The following is a 21315-nucleotide window of genomic DNA, read 5'->3' on the forward strand; positions in this document are numbered from 1 at the left end:
CTATACATGGCCTTTTAGACAGTGAAGAAAAACCTCCATACCCCCTGCTCGTCTTCTCCACTACACACACACTCAACAGTTTTGTCATAGCCCTTAGAGTATTCCTGTATCCAGGTATGAAAAATACAGAGATGTGAAATAGCCAAGGGTAGATGCATTTCCCAGTGAAGAGTGAGGACTTGTCAGCAGACTTATCCAGGCTCTTGAACATACTTATATTTTCTGTGATTAAAGGACCAGAAGTAAGGAATTAGGGAACATAATTTCAAATTATTATCTGGCAAAAATTACAACTCTTACTGCCTTTAAGCAGGGCGAACAATGCATTTTTATGTTTTCCTGTATTTAAAGAGAATCAAGCTAAAATTAATTTACAACTCTTAACTATTTGGTCCACTGTCTAAAGTATTGTCTCAAGCTTTCTCTCCCCTTCTGTTTTCCTGGGATTATCTTTTCCTCCTTCTAAGATTAGCTCTCATCCAAACATCATTCACTCTCTCTGTTGATCTTTTTCAGTCAAAAAGAATATATTTTGGTCATCAGTGATGTTGCATTGATGATTGGTAGTTACAGAGCAGATACTGAGAGACTACCTGAATCCATCCGTCCCACGTTCTAGACTCTTAAAATTGTCATTTCAGCTCTCTACCACATCTCTTTGATCTTTTACCCTAAGAGAACATGGGCATTGACCATCCACCATTTATATTAACCACAGGAATGCTTTCCTTTGGAGATTTAAGTATTGTGGCGGTATTGACAAAGTAGGCGGGTTCAGCTATGTCTAACCTCTGATCTAGAAAAACATCATTGAGTAGATCATTAAAGATAGGGTTGTGAAACAACACATCATTCTTAAACTGTGCCTTTCAAAGTTTTTTATGAATATTATCTTATCCTTTTACCACACCCTTAAGAATTAGGCATTGAATTGGGGATAGAAAGACAAATCGGTCAAGGTCATATAGGCCACTTTTCACCAAGGAGAGAAACAGAACTAATCCAGGTAGTTTCCTTCTTCTATAGCCCTTCCTCTCATTTACAGTCCCTAAGCTTTTACTGCTCTTCAGTGGGGGTGGTGAAGTATTTCTGACTGATAAACAATTGACTTTAACTATTAGAGAGTGTCCTGTTACTGAGCGGAAGAAACGTGAACTCAGACAAGTGATTTCAAAATCTGTGATGAATTACCGTTCTTGTAAAAATCTAATATAGTCAGATGTGATGCCAACTGTAATCACTGAACTAAAAATAAAACATAGTGCTTCTCAGGTCGAGTTGACCTAAGTGTGGTCTGTAGGAGTGAGTAGTCTGTAGGACAGAAGCTCACCCCTCTTTGGTTTCCCTACTTACTGTCTGAGAGTAAATCAGGACAGATGTTGTATTTAGGCTCTATTGAAGGCCTAAGGCTATGGGAAGAGTTGAATAACTAGAAGCCAAAGTAAAGACCAGCTGTTTAAAACTCAGGCAAAGCTGGCTAGCACCCATTTTCTTAAAACATGAAAAAAGAGTAATAGAATGAAACTTTTAAAAAGTTGATGTTAATTTTTGAAATTAAGTAGTTGAATGATACGAAATTAAAATTCATCTAAACATAGGTCTTACTGAAAAAACTTCCAGAGAAAATCAAATAAGGTAGGAAGCTGGGTAATTTAGAAGCACAGTCAAAAGTAATTTTATTACTATAGTCATAAAGTTAGCTATTATAACAGGGCCCATTTAATGACACTTGGACAAAGGTTAGTATTAATGTGAAGGTTCTCATATTCAAGTGAAGCTACTAGTGGGCTCATACTTGTGTGTCCAGTTGCCTACCAGATATCTCAGATTCAGCATCTTATAAAAATTTCAACTCAATGTGTACAGAACTCTTCAGATACATAGACCCCAACAATCACCAGCTGCCAGCTTCGTCACCTGTGTTCCTATCTCAGTAAATGGTGCTACCTAGGAAGAAAATCCAAGAAGCAAACTCAGGAAGCATCATTGATGCTCCCTTTCCCTCCCCCTCTTTTATGCTAAGAGGAAACAGAAAAACATGAAATGTGGCCCCTACCTACACTCAAGTAGCTTACATCTACTTGGAAAGCTAAGACAAACACAAGACAGATTAAGTCAGTAAAAGATACAAATTATAGGGTAAATATACAAAACCCCTGATCATTGCCGAAGAATTTTACAAACCACTATAGCTTAGGATTTCAGGAAATGATATAGTCACTCCATGTTGATAGTTTTGAGGTGGCCAAGGATGTAACTGATAAAGAGCACCCTACTGCTTGCTCTGGTGACCTGTGGTTCACCAGTACATTGTTCCTGATCCTTTTTACCGGGAAAATACACACAAAATGACCCTTTGCTGATTTCTCTTTCTCTCAAGCAAGGTTGCCATTTTCAGTTTTAATCTTTTCATCTCCTGAGCTTCCCCAAACCACTGCTATAAATGCGTTTTAAGGTTGGTGTAGTCTGTGTCCACCTCTGTGATGTGTTTTTCAGCCTCCAAATGCTGTACTGCATTGTTCCAGGTTAGAGTTCAGTGGTACTAACAATGTTTCTTCAGTATGCCTTAGTTGTGAAGACACCACTTCCCCTTGCCATGATGCTGTGAAATAGATAATACCTACTGGTGGTTGGTTGACTGTTTTGTCCTTGGGGACTAGCCATATTGTCACAATCATTGCTTCAGAGCTGATTGCATGGCCCTTTGGAAGACCTTACATTAGTTTGGGGGTGACTAAAATATTCAATCACTATTAAATTATTGAAACATGTGGGACAGCAGCAAATCCAAGTTTCATAACCATAAAGGAAGTTAGGTATCATCCAAGGATCAATCATTATTCAGTTTTTTACTCTCTGTGAGCATCGCTTTAGAAGAAAGTGCTTCCTCAGTCTTTCTTCAGAGCTCTCTGTACTTTTATTGGGCACACACCTTGATTTCATGAATCTCAAGGCATGTTGTTAACTTCAAACATCAAAGCCTGCTTCCAGAGCACAGCCATGGCTTCACAGCCATGAAGCAGTGTCCAGAACATTTTCACATGAGTGCACTTCTTGAACTGGGGAGAACCATTTATTTCTCTCTTTAGTCTTTTCTACAATAAGATGCCATGACATTTCTTAATCCTTCTCATAGATCTTTGTCAACCTTTTTTCTCTTTTCTTGTATTGCTAAAATATACTTAGAGTGTATTTGATGCATTGAAAAGGCAGTAATATCTCACTTATTTGTAGCCACCTATCTGAGAAATATCAGGAACACATCCAAGAACCAAAAACAGAAATAAAGGGCTCTGAGCAGTTGAAGTTGTTGTCAGAAGACCCATGGGGTTTACTCACAAAACTCTTCCCCAAGCCTTCATTCAGAGCTTGTTTACTTTCACTTAAAGTACCAGTCTAGCACTTGAGATTTGGCTTCTCAGCTAGTGAGCAAAAGTACTCAGCTAAAGGTAAAAGTGGGACTCCTAAACACCCCTGCTATTTGGAGGCCAGTAAGAAGAAAGATTTTTATAAAATGCAGACAGATTTTTCATAAAATACAGACTGCCACTGTGACTTCTTTGTATTTAGGCAGTAGATTTACTTAATTGAGTAGCCCCCAAAACTATCAATATATTTCAGTTCAGTATAATAAAAATAATAGCCAAGCTTCAATAATAGTGTACATGGTAATGACTCTGAGTCATTAAGAAAGAATAAATTGTGTTCAGAGGAGGATATAATTTTTTTAAAACTTCCATCAAAAATACTTAAATTTTTAAATGTTTGGTACTTGAAGGGTAAACTTTCATTATCCAGAAAATCCTCTTTGGGGGGTTGCAAAAAGTATTAATATACATTCCTGGTCTCTGAGTTATTCTTATTGAAGCATGTTTAATGGGATTGGCTGACAGTAATGGTAACTAGTATTTGTGTAAACTTTGTGGGTTTTCTTTTGTAGCAATCCTAAGTGGTAGATGGGACAGGTGCTCCACTAAGACCCAAAATGGTTCAGTGTTTTGGCCAAGGTCACACAACTAGTAAAGGGTAGACTACTCTCTACTGTCTCCCAGTACTATGTCCTGTGACACATATTATGTTGTTAGTAACACGTGATGGACATGGACACAAGGTACCTCCTGGAAGGGGTCCCTTCAGCAGGGACCTCCTGACTTCCCCGTGAGCTACAAAGTCTGCAGCTGCAGGAGGAGTTTGTTAAGTTCCCACGTATATCTCATTGAGTCCGAGAGTTGGAAATGACTTTGCAGTCACTCACCCAAGAGTGTCACTGGTGTCTCCCCCGCTCTAAAGGAAGGGAGGGACTTCTTCCTGTTGACCTTCCAGGTATTTCCTTTCTAAAACTTTTTACTGAAGGACAGTATACAGACAGAAAAATATACATATCATAAGTATCCTGTTCAGTGAGGTTTTTTTCCAGTTGCTCTTGGTCTTTCCGTCTCTTTGTTAGATTTTGGCCCCATAGCCAGCATGTACATGCTCAGCGTACCCATGCATCTGTTATAATGCTTCTATAATAATCTTTTTTCTTGGTTTATTCACAATTCAGTGATCAGTTTCACACTGAGGTGTAGGCATCTTCTAAGACATTTCTAGTTTTTCTAATCTGTAGTCTAATGTAGACCTTTTCAGATACCCATGGCATCACTAAAGAAAACTGCTGTTTTGCTAGTTGTGAAAATAAAAACACAGTGTAACCTTTTTCTTGCAAAACAGTTTAAATAACAGATTGGATTAATAGTTTCTTGATGTTATTTTGTTTTGTATTTAGACATGTTTCAGCGTTATTCACCACTTGGTCTTAAAAATCTGCATGAGTCAGGAACAGAGAAAGTAAAATTGAGCACCTCCTCTTTTGTGCTTTGTGCTTTATGTAATCTAATATCTCACAACAATCCTTTGAAATATTGATACTCAGTTCCAGCTTACAGATAAGGAAACCAAGGTTCAGAGAGGTTAAGTAATTTGCCTGAGATCCTATAGCTAGTAAATGTCAGAGCTACAAGAGGAATACAGGTTTTTCATATTCCACAATCTGTGCTCTTTGCACTAAAACCACATGGCTTCAGAGGCCAGAAGAGGGTAGGGAGGTAGGAGGCCGATGTAGGCTGTCTAGGGTACACCTTCCTATAGAGGCACGTCATGACTGGGAGATAAAGTCAAAGATTGAAGGAAAAATAATTAGCTGGAAGATATTATCAAACAACATCTGTTCAGCACACATTTATTAAGCTACCCTTGGTGCTTTGCTGTGTTACATAATGAGTCAGATAATAGTCTTCTAAGGAATTAGGCGGGAGAGAGAGAGAGAGAGATTGAGAAGTTGTATAAAGCTCCAGAAAACTGGGACACACCAACTGCATGGGCTTAGTAAAAATCCCGACATCCAGAAATACAAAACAGCTCTTGAAAACACTTGGCTATCTAGGCAGAAATTGCCCTTTAGCCTGTCCTCAATCTAGTATCATCCTTTTTCTGCCTTCCCCACTATCCTGATTAAACTCTAAGAGTTGTCCTAGATAATTTACGGAAATGGTTGAAAAGTGTTCTTAAACGTAGAATTGGCTTCCTGTGCATTACTGTAAAATGTTTATTGAAGGTCTAGGAGAAGGTAATAGGTGGGGCTTGAGAAGCGACAGTACTACTATCTTGCATTGACAGGGCCTTGTGGTTTACAATGTAATTTCACATCTGTGTCCTCATTTAGAGGCTAGGAGTTAGGAATTGCTTGTCATTCATCTTTCAGTGTATTCGAAATGTGAAATTATTGATCTCTATTCCTCCATGCCCCAAAGGGTTAGGAGGATTCCTGCATCTCTGTTTGCAGAATTATAGAGTCCAGCCAATTGGTCAAGCTGAGAAACCATTTAAAACTGTAATTTCTCTAAGTATTGCTAAACCAAGACTTGTAATACAGTGTGTCTGAATTTTTTTCAGTGTTGTGGATCTATGAGCTAGTGATTATTTAACAGGAATACTCGGGCCTAAAACGAAAGTGTATGTTGACCAACTGAAGTTAATAATGTGGCCAAAATTTTTATTTTTGGAGAAAAATTTCTTTTCAATGATATTTCTTCTCTATAAGATAAAAATTATTTGTGTGTAATCACTTTAAAAGTATGAAAGTTGGGCTTCCCTGGTGGCGCAGTGGTTGAGAGTCCGCCTGCCGATGCAGGGGACACGGGTTTGTGCCCCAGTCCGGGAAGATCCCATATGCCGCGGAGCGGCTGGGACCGTGAGCCATGGCCGCTGAGCCTGCGCGTCCGGAGCCTGTGCTCCGCAACGGGAGAGGCCACAACAGTGAGAGGCCCGCGTACCACAAAAAAAAAAAAAAAAAAGTATGAAAGTTGTCACCAAAAGTTGAGAATATAACAGGGCTGGCCTTATATTTTAATGAAGTAAATGCTCCTCATTTATTGAATAAAAAGCATATGGGCACTTAGAACCAGCTTTGGCCAGAGTGTCAATTCTCTGTACAACATGAGTAACATTGATGAATTTCATAGTGTAAAAATGGTTCTTTGGAAAATAACCATACTAATTTCTTCTTTCTTTTTGTCTGTCTAGTGAGAACTCAGCAGAGGCAATAGCAGTAGATTCTAACAATCAGTCGAAGTCCCCACTGGAGAAGTTTATGGTCAAACTGTGCACTCATCATCAGAAGCAGTTCATTCGTGTTCTGAACGATCTGTACACTGAATCTCAGCCAGGCACCGAGGACCTGCGACCTTCGGATTCTGGAACAATGGATGCCTCCACCTGCAATGCTGGCTGTGCCCAGCTCGGCACCAAACATAAGGAAAAGGATGCTATGTGTCTCAATATGAAGTCTTCTGCTTCTGTAGAGTTGTTCATAGACTCATCAGGCTCTCACAGCCCTCAACACTTGACAGAACAGGCCCTAAAGGAGCCTCCTCCCGAGACAAACGCTGTAGATGGAAGACAGAATACTTTCACTGTTGTCCAAAAAGATTCCTCTGAACTTCCAACCACTAAACCGAATTCAATGGATAGTTCCACTCTGGGATACCTCACTGCACCTAATTCTTCCTCAGTAAACTTCCACCACATCTCTAAGAGCTTGGAGGGGCAAACCACTGGACAGGAGCAAGACACAGATGTGAAAATATGCAAGGATGGTAAAGACCATGTGCAGAGTTCAGCTTTAGTAGAAAATCTAATTGCAGTAAAAGTGGCAACTGAGAATAGTGAGGAGAGCAACAGCTGTATTGTTTCTCAAAGAAATTCATTCAGAGCTTTATCAGAAGAGGCTTGGGACTCAGGGTTTATGGGGAATTCACCTAGAACTGCTGACAAAGAGAATGCTTTACAGTGTAGCTCAAAAACACCTTTACGCCAGGACTTAGAGGCAAGTGAACAAGATTCAAGGCCAAAGCAAGAGAACCATCTTCACTCATTAGGAAGAAATAAAATGGGTTACCATTTACAGCCCAGTGGTAAGAACCAGTTTGATCATTCCAAAGACGGTTGGTTAGCCCCCAACCCCATGCCACCTGTACACAAAGCATCTAATGGACATTCACGAACCAAGATGCTTTCAACCTCCATTAAGACAGCTCGGAAAAGTAAAAGGGCATCAGGATTGAGGATAAACGATTATGATAACCAATGTGATGTCGTTTATATCAGCCAGCCAATAACAGAATGCCACTTTGAGAATCAACGATCGGTGTTATCTTCTCGGAAAACGGCCAGGAAGAGTACTCGAGGATACTTTTTCAACGGTGATTGTTGTGAGCTGCCAACTGTTCGCACACTGGCCAGGAATTTACACTCCCAAGAAAAAGCAAGCTGCTCAACACTGGCCTCAGAGGCAGTGGTCACTCCCAAGCAGACCCTTATCATTTCATCACCTCAGCCTACAGTAGATGTGCAGCATCCCAGAGAAGACAACTCTGAAGAACCTAGTAAAGAAATAACTTCCCTCAAGGAAGGAGACAGAGATGCATCATCTGAAAAGGAATCTCAAGAGCCTGAGGTTTGCCCTGTGACAAATAACGCAAACCCAAGCAGCTCCTCTAGATCAAAGGAGACAGCAGCCTCCAACCCAGTGTGGCCTCTCCCTGCTCACCTTCCTGAAGAGGATCTTCCAGAAGGCAGCTCTGCGGTCTCAGCTCCCACAGGAAGTGGGATATCTTCCCCTGAACGAGACCAACAGCCAGTTGAACTGCTAGATACAAAGGAGATGAGTGTACCCCAAGACTGTCCCCTGCTTCCCTCCACAGAGAGCCTTTCTGAGGGAGGCAGTGAAGATGTTGTTCCTAGGCCTTGTTCCCCTCCTGAAACAGTAAGTAGAGAGGAAAGTCCTCTGTGCTCAGAAAATCAAAGTCCCCCAGTGGGCTTGGAGCCTCCCACGAGCCTGGGAAAGGCTGAGGAAGACCAAAGCATCGGTACTGAGGCTGAGACTGAAGACACTCAGGAGTTAGATACTGACCCACTCTTGAAGGAAAGCAGCACTTTGACTAATGAAAACCCCAGTGAAATTGAGGAAAGTGAGGCACCAGGTGGTACAGGAAAATTCGAGGGAGAGGATAGTGATGTAAAACATCTTACAGAAAAAGATATGTGTGATCAAAACATTGACTCACCTGAAGAGAATCTGGACAAGAAGAAAAAAGGTAAAAAATTCCCCGAGGCCTCTGATAGGTGCCTAAGAAGTCAACTTTCAGATTCTTCCTCTGCCGATAGGTGCCTAAGAAATCAAAGTTCAGATTCTTCCTCTGCTTGTGCTGAGATCAAGGTTTCTAAAAATCCTGGTGCAAGACGTTCTAAAAAAGAAGGATATCCTGGTGGGGCAGCACCTGAGAGCTTCCTGACTGAAGGTTTCCATACACAAGCTCTGGAGGACACTGAAAACCCAAATGTCAATGAAAACCCCTCTGAGAAAGATGCTGAGCAGGAGGGCGAAGGAGGTGGGATGATCACCAGGCAGGCTTTTAGAAACATGCTAGCAAAAGAAGTCAAGGGGGAAGAAGGCGTTTTCCCCAGCAGTGACCCCTTAGCCGCAGTTGGCCAGCCGCCGCCTGGAGAGAAACTGGAAATCTATGTTCAGTCTAAATTAGGTGAGAACAGTACTCAAGACCCCTCTGAAAGCATTCCTTGTACGTTCCCAGAACAATCAAAAGAGAAGCCAGGACCTATTCCTGCACAAGAGACGGAAGAGGTTGTAAATGATACAGATAGTGCGGACAGCCCGCGTAAAGAAGATGACAGTGACGTGCTATCTAGCACAGTTGGATTGTCGAGTAGTAGAAGTGATGACGCTGCTGGGCCCCCAAAATGGGTCCCAAGGCTTACAAGACTGACCTCCTCAACCTACAACCTAAGACATGCTCATTCTCTGGACTCCTTGGATACTATAAAAGTGACTTCCGAAAAGGAATCAGCACAAGGAAACGCAATGCCAAAGGAAAATGAAACTTCAGAGAGTGGAGATCCCTTAGACGAGGATGACGTGGACACAGTGGCAGACGACCAGCCAAAGTTTGTAGAATGGTGTGCCGAGGAGGAGAACCAAGAGCTCATCGCCAGCTTCAATGCCCAGTACCTGAAAGTTCAGAAGGGCTGGATCCAGCTGGAGAAAGAAGCCCAGCCAACACCAAGAGCAAGGAGCAAGTCAGATAAGCTGAAGGAAATTTGGAAAAGCAAGAAAAGGTCACGGAAATGTCGGGGTTCGCTGGAGGTTCAAAAGTTTTCTCCTGTTCAGATGCTGTTTATGACAAACTTTAAATTATCTAACGTTTGCAAGTGGTTCTTAGAGACAACGGAAACCCGGTCTCTGGTGATTGTGAGGAAGCTCAATACCCGTCTTCCGGGAGACATCCCACCTGTGAAGCATCCTCTCCAGAAGTACTCTCCTTCCAGCCTGTACCCCAGTTCACTACAGGCTGAACGCTTGAAAAAACACCTGAAGAAATTTCCTGGAGCTACTCCTGCTAGGAACAATTGGAAAACACAGAAGCTCTGGGCTAAATTTCGGGAGGATCTTGACCAAGTGGAGCCAGAGGATGACAGTGACGTTAGCCTCAGCCCCAATCCTGAAGACAGCATAGAGGAGGTCAAGGAAGGTAGAAATAGCCATCCTCCCACAAACTCACCTACCCCTGCCAGTACCCGGATCCTTAGAAAATACTCCAACATTCGAGGAAAGCTCAGAGCCCAGCAGCGTTTGATCAAGAACGAGAAAGTGGAAAGCCCATTTGGTCCGGCTGTGGAAAGTAAACAGAGTTGTAAGAGTGTGTGCATCAACCCTCTGATGTCCCCCAAGCTTGCCCTGCAAGTAGGTGCAGATGGGTTTCCTGTTAAGCCCAAGAGTACCGATGGAATGAAGGGAAGGAGAGGGAAGCAGATGTCTGAAATCTCGCCGAAAGCAGAAGTTCAGAATAAACGCAAGAGGACAGAAGGCGGCAGCACTCAGGACAGGAAGGACAAGGGAGCTGCGATGAAGGCCAGCAGAGAAAAGCACGTTGATGGATCCACCAGAAGCCCCGCTGCCAAGAAGCCAGCTGCAAGGGACAGAGTCAGCCAACTGCCCAAAAAGACGACTTTGAAAGAGAAGAAAGGGAAGATCCCTAAAAAGTCACCTGGGAAGAGCTGCCCTCCCTCCAGGAAAGAAAAAGAGAATACAAGCAAAAGACCTACCCAGCCCTCCCCCTCAGAGATGGTGACAAAACCTGCAAAGCAAAAAGGGGCAGGTGAGTCCTCTTCAAGGCCACAGAAAGCCACAAATAGGAAGCAGAGCAGTGGAAAGACTCGGGCCAGACCCTCGACGAAAACCCCAGAGAACAGTGCAGCCCAGAGAAAGCGAAAGCTGAAGGCAAAGCTGGACTCTTCCCACAGCAAACGGAGGCGGATGGATACAAAGTGATTGGAAGGGCAGTATTCAAGAGTTAAAACTGTTCTACAGAAGTAACCCTTTATTTTGCATTAACTAAATCTGCTTTTATAAGCTTATCAAGCCTTTCAAGTCTGCAGTTAATGGAGAACACCACAATTTAAGATGTCAGAAATTGCATCTCAGATGGAGAAGGGAACTTGCAGAGTCTTTCTCTGAGGCTGAGTAAGGGAAGTTATATATTATATTCTGGTTGTTCCTTGGGTTTTAAACTTGGAACCAAGCAGTTTTAGTTTTTAAAAGTACAGTGCCTTATTTATCCTTTTTGTTTTTAAATTTACAAAAGCTAAAAAGCTGATCTATGTGATTAAAGGCTTGTATTTTATACTTGATGCACAAGCACTTGTACTGTAGCCGAGAAGACCACCATCATGCACATAAAAGTAGCTTTTCAGCAGCCACCCTACAGTATCTGTACATGAACAGATGCTCCTCTTTGCAAACCCCAGCAGTGAACTTCCCTCTGTCTTGTTTGTTTAAATGATATTTGAAAGCTAAACCAAATCATTTTTATGGTATGTGGAGAATGCAGAGGGAATTTATAATTATTATAAAAGATTAATATTTCTGTTACCCCATTTTAAAAATTCATATTCATTGTTGGTCACTCATCTCTGATCTTTTGTCATTTGAAGAAAGTATTCTAAATTATGTGCCCATGGGTTAAGAGGTGTGTCACAAGGTGTTAATATTGATTTATGGGCTCTAAAAGTTATTCACATCCCCCAAATTATTTGCATTACTGATTCTTATCATCCTTTTCATTTTTGGCCTTGCAGGATTGCTAGCACACTAGTGAGGTTTTCATCCTACTTTGGGGGAAAAAAAAAAAAACCTAGGACCTTTTTTCCATCTTGTAGCCGTAATTTGACAATTAGGATAAGAGTGACCGTTCTGATTTTTTCCTTGCCCTGAGTACTTCCATAGTCAAAGAAAGCCAAAATGTTATTTTCAGTAATAGAAAAGTTTAAGACGTGTGTGTGTGTATGTTTGGGTGCATTTGCCTGTGGTTATAAGCCACAGATGTCTCCCAAGCCCAGTTTTACAGTAAAATTCTTTCTTCTCCATGCAGTGTGATAGGGTGTTCATGAGCTGAGTAATTAGCATATGCCAGATGACTTAAATGTAGCCCAGGGTCGCTATGAGTATCCCCCAAATCACTATGGCAGCAGACTCAGAGAGGTGTAAACAACACAGAATTGTATAAAGGTCAGAGCAGGCTTGCTGTTGGAGAAAGGAGCACCAACATCTCATAGTGTGCCCATACACACCCCTGTACCAGGAGCTAATGTTCAGCTGGTATTCCAATGTGAAATGTACATGGTTAGAGTAGTAGGTGCCCTTTCTGATTGGTTAGCACCATACTAGCAGTTAATACTTGTAGTGTTACACTGGCCTCTGTCATGTCAGGCTCTGTTTCATGGCTCAAAAGTGTGAGCTGCAATATTTGTAACTGATGTTGTTTGAGGCCTAAGATGGGTACATTGGCTTTACCTTGGTGCCTGTGACATTGCTCCATTATAACATAGTGTGTACTCGACGTCTCCATTGGGCCACTCTACCAGTAAGGCTTGGTTGCTAAAGCCTCAGCCAGCTTCTCTAACATGCTCTCTCCCCAGAATAGGCTTGTATGGATAGCTGCTACTCTCTCCTTTTTATTAAAAATGTTTCCATTCATATTGCTTCAGATCTGTTTGGATTAACCCAGATGTACCTTTATTCATGCATTAGTTCATTCAAATCATGATAAAACAGGTTTTCTACCCATTCTGTTAAAGTTTTGCTGTATATAATGAAAACTTCTGATTGGATAGGACTGGAGAAAAGCATTTGATTCATGGGAAATTGAAAATTGTGTTGAATTTTATAGATAGTGAAGTTTGCTATCTTCCATGAAGCCTTGATTTTTTTTTTCGTGGTGTCTCCTCTATCCCATGAGTCTTTTTTTTTTTTTTTTTTTTTTTTTTTTTTATTTTTGACTTTGGCCATTCAGGAGCTACCTATATTAATGAAACTGCTGAGTGTGTATGTTGGCAACCTTTCTCAGCATTAAGTTGCACAGAAGCATTAACCTGTTTTAAGTAGATTCATTTAATCTATAAAAGTGGTTTTAAAGTTTTTAAAAATCTTTTCATATAGTCGTCACTGGATATTGTTTTTGCGGTGACTTAAACGGTGGAGGTTTGCCCATGTCAGGTGTGCTGATCCCTGTACATATGTTCAAGGTGCCCCCTTAGCTGCATATAGACTACCTTGTAAGGGTGCTTGGATTAGGTTAGGGATGTGAGGCTGTAAGTGGGTGGTACTTTTCCAGTTGCTGGTTTATAATTCATTCCATTACTTTTCTAAGTTCTTTTTCATTTTTAAAAGCTTACTTCAAGATAATAGCCTTCTCTCCCATTCTAGGCAGTATTTGAGATAAGGTATCAATGTTTATGTATTTATTTTATACACCTAACAATGCAATGGATCATCTTTAAAATCAACTTACACTTTATAGTAGACCACATTTAAATAGACTGGGATTCTACATAATTAAGACACTTAAAAGTTTAGAATTATTTTTATATTTGTTGAATCTCATTTTTGCTTATTCAGTTAACTTTACTAATAGAAGAAAGAAAAAAAGCAAACTTGAGGGCCGACTCTGGAAGCTCTTTTACACTTACAACAGATGCTGGCAAACCTGTCTCCCAGACACCTCCAAGCCTTGGTTTCATCTCGAGTCTCCCCTTGTTTTCCCTCTCTTGCAAAGACCTCCTTCCTGTAGCCATTGTCACAGTGTGGCTTGCCACTCGATGCAAAGGCAGTCTGTCCCACCTTCTGGATTCCAAATTTGAAAGGAATTCTCCTCCTGGGCCTGTGCTCAGTGAAGTGACTGTTGGAGCTGATGTTGATGACCAGAGAACATTGGTGTTTCCTCTAAGCTTCTGGAGGAGCTGGAAGACGCCTGGGAAGCAATCACTGAAGCTCTACCATAGCTCCCCAGAGGTGAGCCCTCTTCAGGAGACCCATTTCTATCTCCCATTTTCTATCCCCTGAGGCCCCCTGGGTTTGGGAGGACAGCATGGAGACTGTACAGTCATTTGGGGTCCAGAGCCTCACCCCTAGCACTTCCTCAGACGTGTAGCAATCTTGGAGCGCAGCAAGAAGGCCATGAACCTTTGTTGTGCTCTTGAGGCTTCTTACATATAAATGTTATTAATGTCTGTTAACCTGCAGTTGCTAGTCCCTTGGCTCCCTTAGGTAGAGGCCAGTTCTGTTGTGTCTGTACTTCGTTAAAGACTTCTACACAAGCCTTATTTAAAAAATAATCTTAGGCTGTGGGTGTCGTGCCTCATTGTTCCTGCATAGTATAGATAGGTGTTAGTCATCCTTTCACAAAGGTGGTGCTTTTAATAGGATCCTCTACGCATCACATACTGTGCAGGTGGATTTCTCACCGTTCAGATAGGTCATCAGTAAAACATCACTTCAAGACGGTCATTTTGAATTGAAGTTTGGACTCTTCTCCCGTGTGATGAATTCTGTAGTGACGACTGAAGCTGTCACCATCATTTGTGGGCAGTTTGCCTGTTGATCAATGGACCTACGAGCCAAGTAGGAAAGGGCAACATGCTATGTGAGGCAAGCTGGAGATGCCGTAGTGTCACCCTCAGTGGGTCTGGCGTGTTGTCAGTGCCCCTGGGACTGGGCTGGAGTTTCCCAAGGTGCTGGCCCAAGTTGCCACACCCGCTCCTTTTGGTTTTAGGTCAGCCCATGCAGGGTCTCATTTGGCCGACAGATGATCTTTCACAGGTCTGCAAACTGTGGGCTGGTCATTCTTTTGTAAATAAAAGGTTTTTGGAACATAGCCACTCCCATGTGTTTATGTATTGTCTCTGGCTGCTTTCCAGCAGAGTTGGGCATCTGCAGCAGAGACCACATGACCCACAAAAGCCTAAAATATTTACTACCTGGACCTTTAAGAAAACGTTTGCTGCCCCATGCCTGAGAAAAGAATCTTTTTTTCAGGATAAAGAAGCTTCCCTGGTTCATCTTCTCCTTTCACCTTCTTCTTTTCTTCTCCTTCCTCCTTATCTTACCTCAATTTTGTTCTTTTTACGTGTCTCTCGTTTTTCTTGCTACAAAAAAGACACATTATATTGCCACAGCACATCAGATACCATCTCCTGAAACTTGAGCTACCTTAGCCTCACATCCTGTTAGAATCACCCATCACAGTGGCCAAATCGAGGCCACCTTAACCTCTGGAGTCAGAATCCATGAGCAACTAGGAATTCAGAGTTCTAACGTGATGTGGCCTGGGCCTCTCCTTTCATTCAGTTTTTATCATAGACCTGACTCTGGCTTCACTTCTTGTATATTACTAAAGTAAGCCAGATTTTGTTTCTTTCAAAATTAGTTGAGACAACTTTAGGTGGATGTTCAGTTTTCTGAACCTTACATTTAGATACGGAAAAGCCTTTTCACAGAGAGGAAACAAAGTCCAATCATAAACCCAAGGCATTGTTTATTATGTAATATTTTTGGCCAGCTTCTAGGAAAATAAAAAATGTATTGGCACTGATACTTTTTTCAGTCACCTACTCTTCTTTCAAAATAATTTTATTAAAGGCACGCCAGCAACTGGAAGATAAAGACTTGAAGTGCTTTAGAAAGACTAATAGAAAATTGGAGCCTGTTATAACCTGAGTGTGACTGAGAAGTTATGGATGATTAGATTAAATCCTGTCAACTGCCAAGGTTTTGTCTTCCCCCTCCCCCAAAACTCAAGGATCTGTTTCTCAGTGGCTCTAAAACAGTGACTGTTCCTTTTGTTTTGAAACAGATAATTATCATTTTGAATTCTTAACTGAATTTTTATCTTCTTATGGCTCGGTATCCACTGAAATATTGGAAGTTTTTCTGAGTATGAAATCATGTCTATGTAAGGCATCACCAAGGCAATCCTCACATCCCAGTAGTAAATACTCTACCCCAGGCTTGCTCCCAAGTCCTTTTCAGGGAGAAAGAGAAAATAAAAAGATGATTGTATTTAATACAAGCAGAATTATGGGAAGCCTTTTGAGACAGCCTTCGATATAGTTCATGCCTTGAAATGTCAGAACAAACTGCTGTATTCTACAGTGGACGGATTGGAAGACATGAAAGTCTGACCTCCTTCGCTTAAAGATACCGTCATGCTCAGGCAGAAACCCAGAGCTCTCTGATGCTGCTTGCCATGCTATACTGGGGACCCAGGGAACCACCTGAGTCACCTTGCAGGCATCCTTGCTCATGCTTCTGCCCTTGGAATTGAGCCACAGCTGGCCAGTTCCTTGCATTACCTTCCCTTTGTCTGATCATTTTCCCAGAACCCTGGTGGTTTATGTTAGTGCTCAGAGGGGCAGGTGTGCGGTTATGCTTGCCAGTGAGCAAAGTGACACAGAGGCTTTCTCTCCCAGAAATGGCTTTCTGGGACCATTCCATTTAACATGAGCTGCTCAGTAGGCAAGCCACATGGAAGTAGATTGCTTATTAAAAAAAGAACCACTTGCCCATGGTTTTATAATATACCAGAGATTGGAGGAGTGCATTGTACCTTGTTTTTTTAAGGGTTATGTTAAAAAAAAAAAAGAGAGACCCCATGTGGCCCACACAGCCTAAAATATAAGCTATTTACTACCTGACCCTTTAAAGAAAAGGTTTACTGGCCCTTGCAATATGTCATTCAAGATCAAATTGTGTGGCAAGTTAGGCACAAACTTATTTTTTTATGTAGTCCAGCATTGCAACATCTCTTTCCTTTTAGATTTCACGGTTTCTGCCTGTTCGATCTTAGCACACAGCTGCTGTTCCACATTATTCCTGACTAATGCTTGTGTATTAAAGAAAAAAAAAAAAATCTCCCTTTGTGGATTGAGTATTTGTTGAATCGTGGACATTCAATCTGATCTACTAGGATAACTAGTTAAAGCTAAAAGTACAAAGTCTTTTAAACTAAAATTACTACAGTTGTCTTCATGTTTATGAGTCAGGGTGAACTTGACTCTCATGGAGAGATGTTCCCCTACAGCAGTGCTCAGCACAAACGGATTTCCTCATGAACTGAAAGCCTAGAATAGTGCCTCTCCCGGCAGGCAGAGAGCATGTTAGTTTCACCCCCCAGAAACTATACGGTATATTCATGTACAGTATATTTGCAAGTTTATCACTCCCCAAGCTTCGGTCATTACTTGTGAATATAAATGGCTGGTCTTTTTCCCTGTCTGAACCTCTAATCCAGATTACCCATCCTCAGCTCTCTTAAAAATACCAGCATGTCGATGGCACCTTGTCAGCCCACCAGCAGCTTTAGACCGAAGTTCAGAGCTCTCTGGCCTGGCCAGTGAAGCCCGCTCCTGGTCAGGCCTAACTCACCTCATTTTGAGGACCCACCTTTGGCACCTTGCCTCTTCCCTCTTCTGCTTATGCCCCAAGCCCCCTTCCAGGAGGCCTCTGGGAAGTCTCCTACCTTTCAAGTGCTTCACTGAACATATATATGTTGTATTAGAAGCATTTCTTTTCATAACTATTTTTCTTCTCGTAGTTAGCCATTGGGTCCAAATGTAGTCACCTTACCAACTTTCTCACTCAAGTCGTTTTCTATAATCTACACTTGATGTCGTCTTGTAGCTAAATCTGTAGAATTTGGGAGGTAGTTTGTGGAAGAGATGCTATACAAACAAGATTTTCATAATTTTGTATATTTATACCACAGGTAGGGATTAGTTTTAGAGCCACTATAGCTTAAGGTTATAAGTTTCACCAGTGATTTCTGCATTCTTAATAGTTCTAGGAGACTATGTGACTATGATTTCAAATACATATATATAATACGTATTTATACACACCACTGTGAAATTTATTTCACTGTGTAAATAGTGGTATTTTCCTTTTCAAATGCTTCTATAGAAAGTATTTATTTTAACAAACAAACAAAAAAAATTAATGTCAAAAGGGCTTTCCAAAAAAGTTTTCTTTCTAGAGAACCCATCCTCCCCAGCTACGATGCTCGGCCACTGAATCCCCAAACAACATAGTGAAGGCAGAAGGGTGAGCCTTGAAGCCCTCACTGTATTGGGGCAGATGCAACTGGATTGGGAACCTGAGCACAATCCCCACTGTCACCCCATCCCAGAACAAAGTGGGTCTCCCACAATCGGTGTGGCTGCACCAGGTATGGCATCGGGGCTTGCCTCTAGCAGCCCACTTTTTGCATACGCAGTTGGTACATTCACCTGTAGATTTCAACATCCTGTGCAGGGAGATGAGCCTTAGTTGTAACCCCAAGGAAATCCAAACCTATACCTGTGGGAAATGGAGAAACCACTGGTTGCCTAAAGAAAGCATTAAGATGTATTTTAGTCTTTCTCACCTTCATGAAAGACACCTGTTCCCACTCTCGTTAACCACGGGAGATAAGCACGTTTCCTCCTGCACCTTGACTGAGTACTGAGCGCCTCAGCTCGCTGCCTCCTCCCTCTCTCAGCATCTGTGCAGATGTGGGCCAGCCCACCTATAACTGATGGTACACAGTGAGGTCATCTGCTCTAAGATGTGTGTGGCTTTACTTCTCAGGAGTCCTGGTCTGCAATTCAGCGACCATAAATGTAATGGAACTAATGCTTTCCCATCAGGTTCCTCTTCCCTGTGCCCCATTCCTGGGCACCCCTGTCTGAGTCACGATTCTCTTTCTGCCCAGCTGGCTGGACTGAGAACTGCAGCTCCAGGACTGCGGTGAGCTTGGGACTGGACACACAGGGATTTGTGTCATCCATTTGAACCATAATTAGCATATTTACTTATGGTCTCCCTTTGTCTTTTCTAAACAAATGAGGAAGACACTTGAACAGTAATGCTGGAGAATGTTTTTTTTCAGATGCTATTTGTAAGCAAATCTGATTTTAAGATGAAATGTGAAAGGGTAACTAGGTGCCAGGGAATTTAGCACTGAACTAGACAGAACTTTTTTAACCTTTGCAGGAAGAAATAAACTTTGCTCTCATCTAAATGTTCACGAGAAATAATGTTGTAAATAGTTTTTTAAAAATATTTATTACATGTGCTGTGTACAGATTCATGTTCTGAGTGATGTTGCTTTGCATTGTAGTGTTGTAGAATATATTTTGAGCAGTGGACTTCCTTTCATAACACAGTTCACACATGGAGAAAGAACAAAAACCAGCAGGTTGAGAGCTGTTTGGGGCATTTGATCTGTAATGTTACATCAAATCCAAGCTTTAATCGTTCCCTCTTCTCATCTGGTTACGTTATTGTATATTACACACACACACACACACACACACACACACACACACACACACACACACGTATGATAAACCGGTCAGTGGTCAGCCCCCAGACCTGCAGAGCAGATTTCCAGGTTTTCTTTCTGATGTGTTGCCTGTAAGCAATAAGATTCTAGGTAATAGCATTTATTCCGGGCTCTGCGTTAGCCCTTGTCTCAGAGGATAGGGTGGGGGTAGAACAGCTCTTGCTAAGACCTCTTGCCTTTGCTGGAGAGGTTGCTGTACTTGAATTTTTGCTTCTGTTTGTCTGCACGCTCCTTCACATCATACAACACTAGCGATGGATGAGAAATCTGCCAGCACCAGACACATCAAAAATTGGGCATAGAGACTGAAAAATTATCAATTTTCCATGAATTTGTAGGGTTTACAGAATCTAGCTGAGGCAAAACGCATTTGGCTGTAGCATAAGTGTAAGAACCTTTCACATTAAAAATGTAAATGGCCAATAAAAAGTCCTTTGACTGTATCTGAGCTACCTTTAAGAGCTAGCCCATTTCTTGTACTCCTCCTCTGTGCCTGAGTTTGAAATATCTGAAGCCCCCTCCGTGTCTGGGGTTAAATCATTTAGGTTCGTGCAAAGAGGGCAGTTGCCTCTCCAAGCGTCCCAGCGTGTTCAGTCCAACAGATTTCTAAGCTGTTTAGCAGCCTCTCCTTGTGACCGTCCTGAACTTTATGAAAAATACCCCACACCCAGATAACCATTAATAGAATAATGTAGTTTTTTAGGCTTTTGGAATATGTCTTCTCTTTTGTATTTATGATGGTGTTTGGAATTTTTTGCTAGTGTTTTTTTAGATTGAAGTGGGTGCATTAGGGTAAAACTTTCCATTGCTGAGCCTGAAGCAAGCAAGAGGAAAGAAGCGGACCTATGTTGTGTCTTTGGGAAGGTGACTACTTCTTGTGGCGGGGGGAGGGCGGGGGTGCGTTATAGATTATGTGGGGTAAAATAGAATTCCGCCCTGAGGCTCCCTGAGTCTTATGGCCTTGTAATAAATAATCCCTTTATTAGCCTCACTTAATCTCAATAGAAGCCTGCTGTTTACCCTCAGGGAACAAGTAGTTTTCAAAATTGAGCTCCTCCCAGGTCATTGGCCAGTGCCTGTGTGCAGGCATTGGTCATCTTTGTGAACTCATGGCATTATTTTCCCATACGTATTATGATATTAAGAAATTCAACCCCAACCTGTATGAAAAGCACAGCCCAGGGTCCTACTTTTAGGCTAGAGTTAATGCCTTTGAGAGGCCAGGGGGTCATAGGAGGCCCATGCAATTTAACTGAAGCTCAGGTGCCGTGTTGGGTTTTTATTGGTTTTAGGCCACAGCCTTCAGAATGAGTTTAGGGCAGGGCTGCTGATCCGGCTGTGGATCCAGGGAGCTCTAAGATGAATCTCTACCGTTCCTTTAAAGGTCTTTCTGGTTCTTCCCAGTGTTGTCATTGCCGAGGTCAATCTCGTAGTTGTTCAGATGTGCTCCTTTTTGCTGTCTTGTGAGTCTTAGCCAGTGATCCAGATGCCCAAGGACAGAGTCTCCAGAGGGCCTAGCTCCTTCCTGGTACCAAGTGTGTGATCCTGACCTGTGTGAAGGCGGTCTTGTCAAAAGTAGTGAAATGAGAATTTCTGCAAATGGTAATCCGGATGATCAGCATGTATCCCTCGGGCCTGGACTTCCACTATGTTAGTGAGTGTAGGAAAATACTGTGTCTTTTATGGAAGAAAATTCAATGTATGCTGTGAATTTGTTGGTTTGAAACATTGAAAATTTTTCATTAGACAATGTTTACATACCTCACCTGAAGAACCTTTGAGAGTGTATATATGAAATTTAAAATATATTAAGTTGCTTTAAAACAATATGTATAGCTATAAAAGTTGGAGTTATTTTAACTTTGAATATGTACCAAGTCTCTTAAATATTGAAATCTTGTGGACTTTTTGTGCTTCTGTGTTTTACTTTCCTATTAGACCATGTAGGAAACTGTGTTCTTGTTATTGGTAAAGGGGCCCTCACTGAAATCCAAGCTTGGAAGGATTTCCTTTGTTGTTTCAGATTTTCTAGTTTGGTTTTGAG

At 41.8% G+C, this 21315-nt stretch overlaps 1 protein-coding gene across 1 annotated transcript; it reads left to right on the forward strand.

Moving 5' to 3' along the window:
- The first annotated feature begins 6631 nt into the window (after positions 1-6631).
- LOC103083865 (uncharacterized protein C10orf12) lies at positions 6632-11582 on the forward strand. Its single transcript, XM_007456196.1, has one exon. It carries the CDS (start codon positions 6632-6634, stop codon positions 10883-10885), a length of 4254 nt encoding a protein of 1417 aa, XP_007456258.1. The 3' UTR covers positions 10886-11582.
- Positions 11583-21315: the final 9733 nt, after the last annotated feature.

The sequence above is a fragment of the Lipotes vexillifer genome, unplaced genomic scaffold (genome assembly GCF_000442215.2).
Source record: "Lipotes vexillifer unplaced genomic scaffold, Lipotes_vexillifer_v1.1 scaffold184, whole genome shotgun sequence".
In the NCBI taxonomy this organism is placed as follows: Eukaryota; Metazoa; Chordata; class Mammalia; order Artiodactyla; family Lipotidae; genus Lipotes; species Lipotes vexillifer.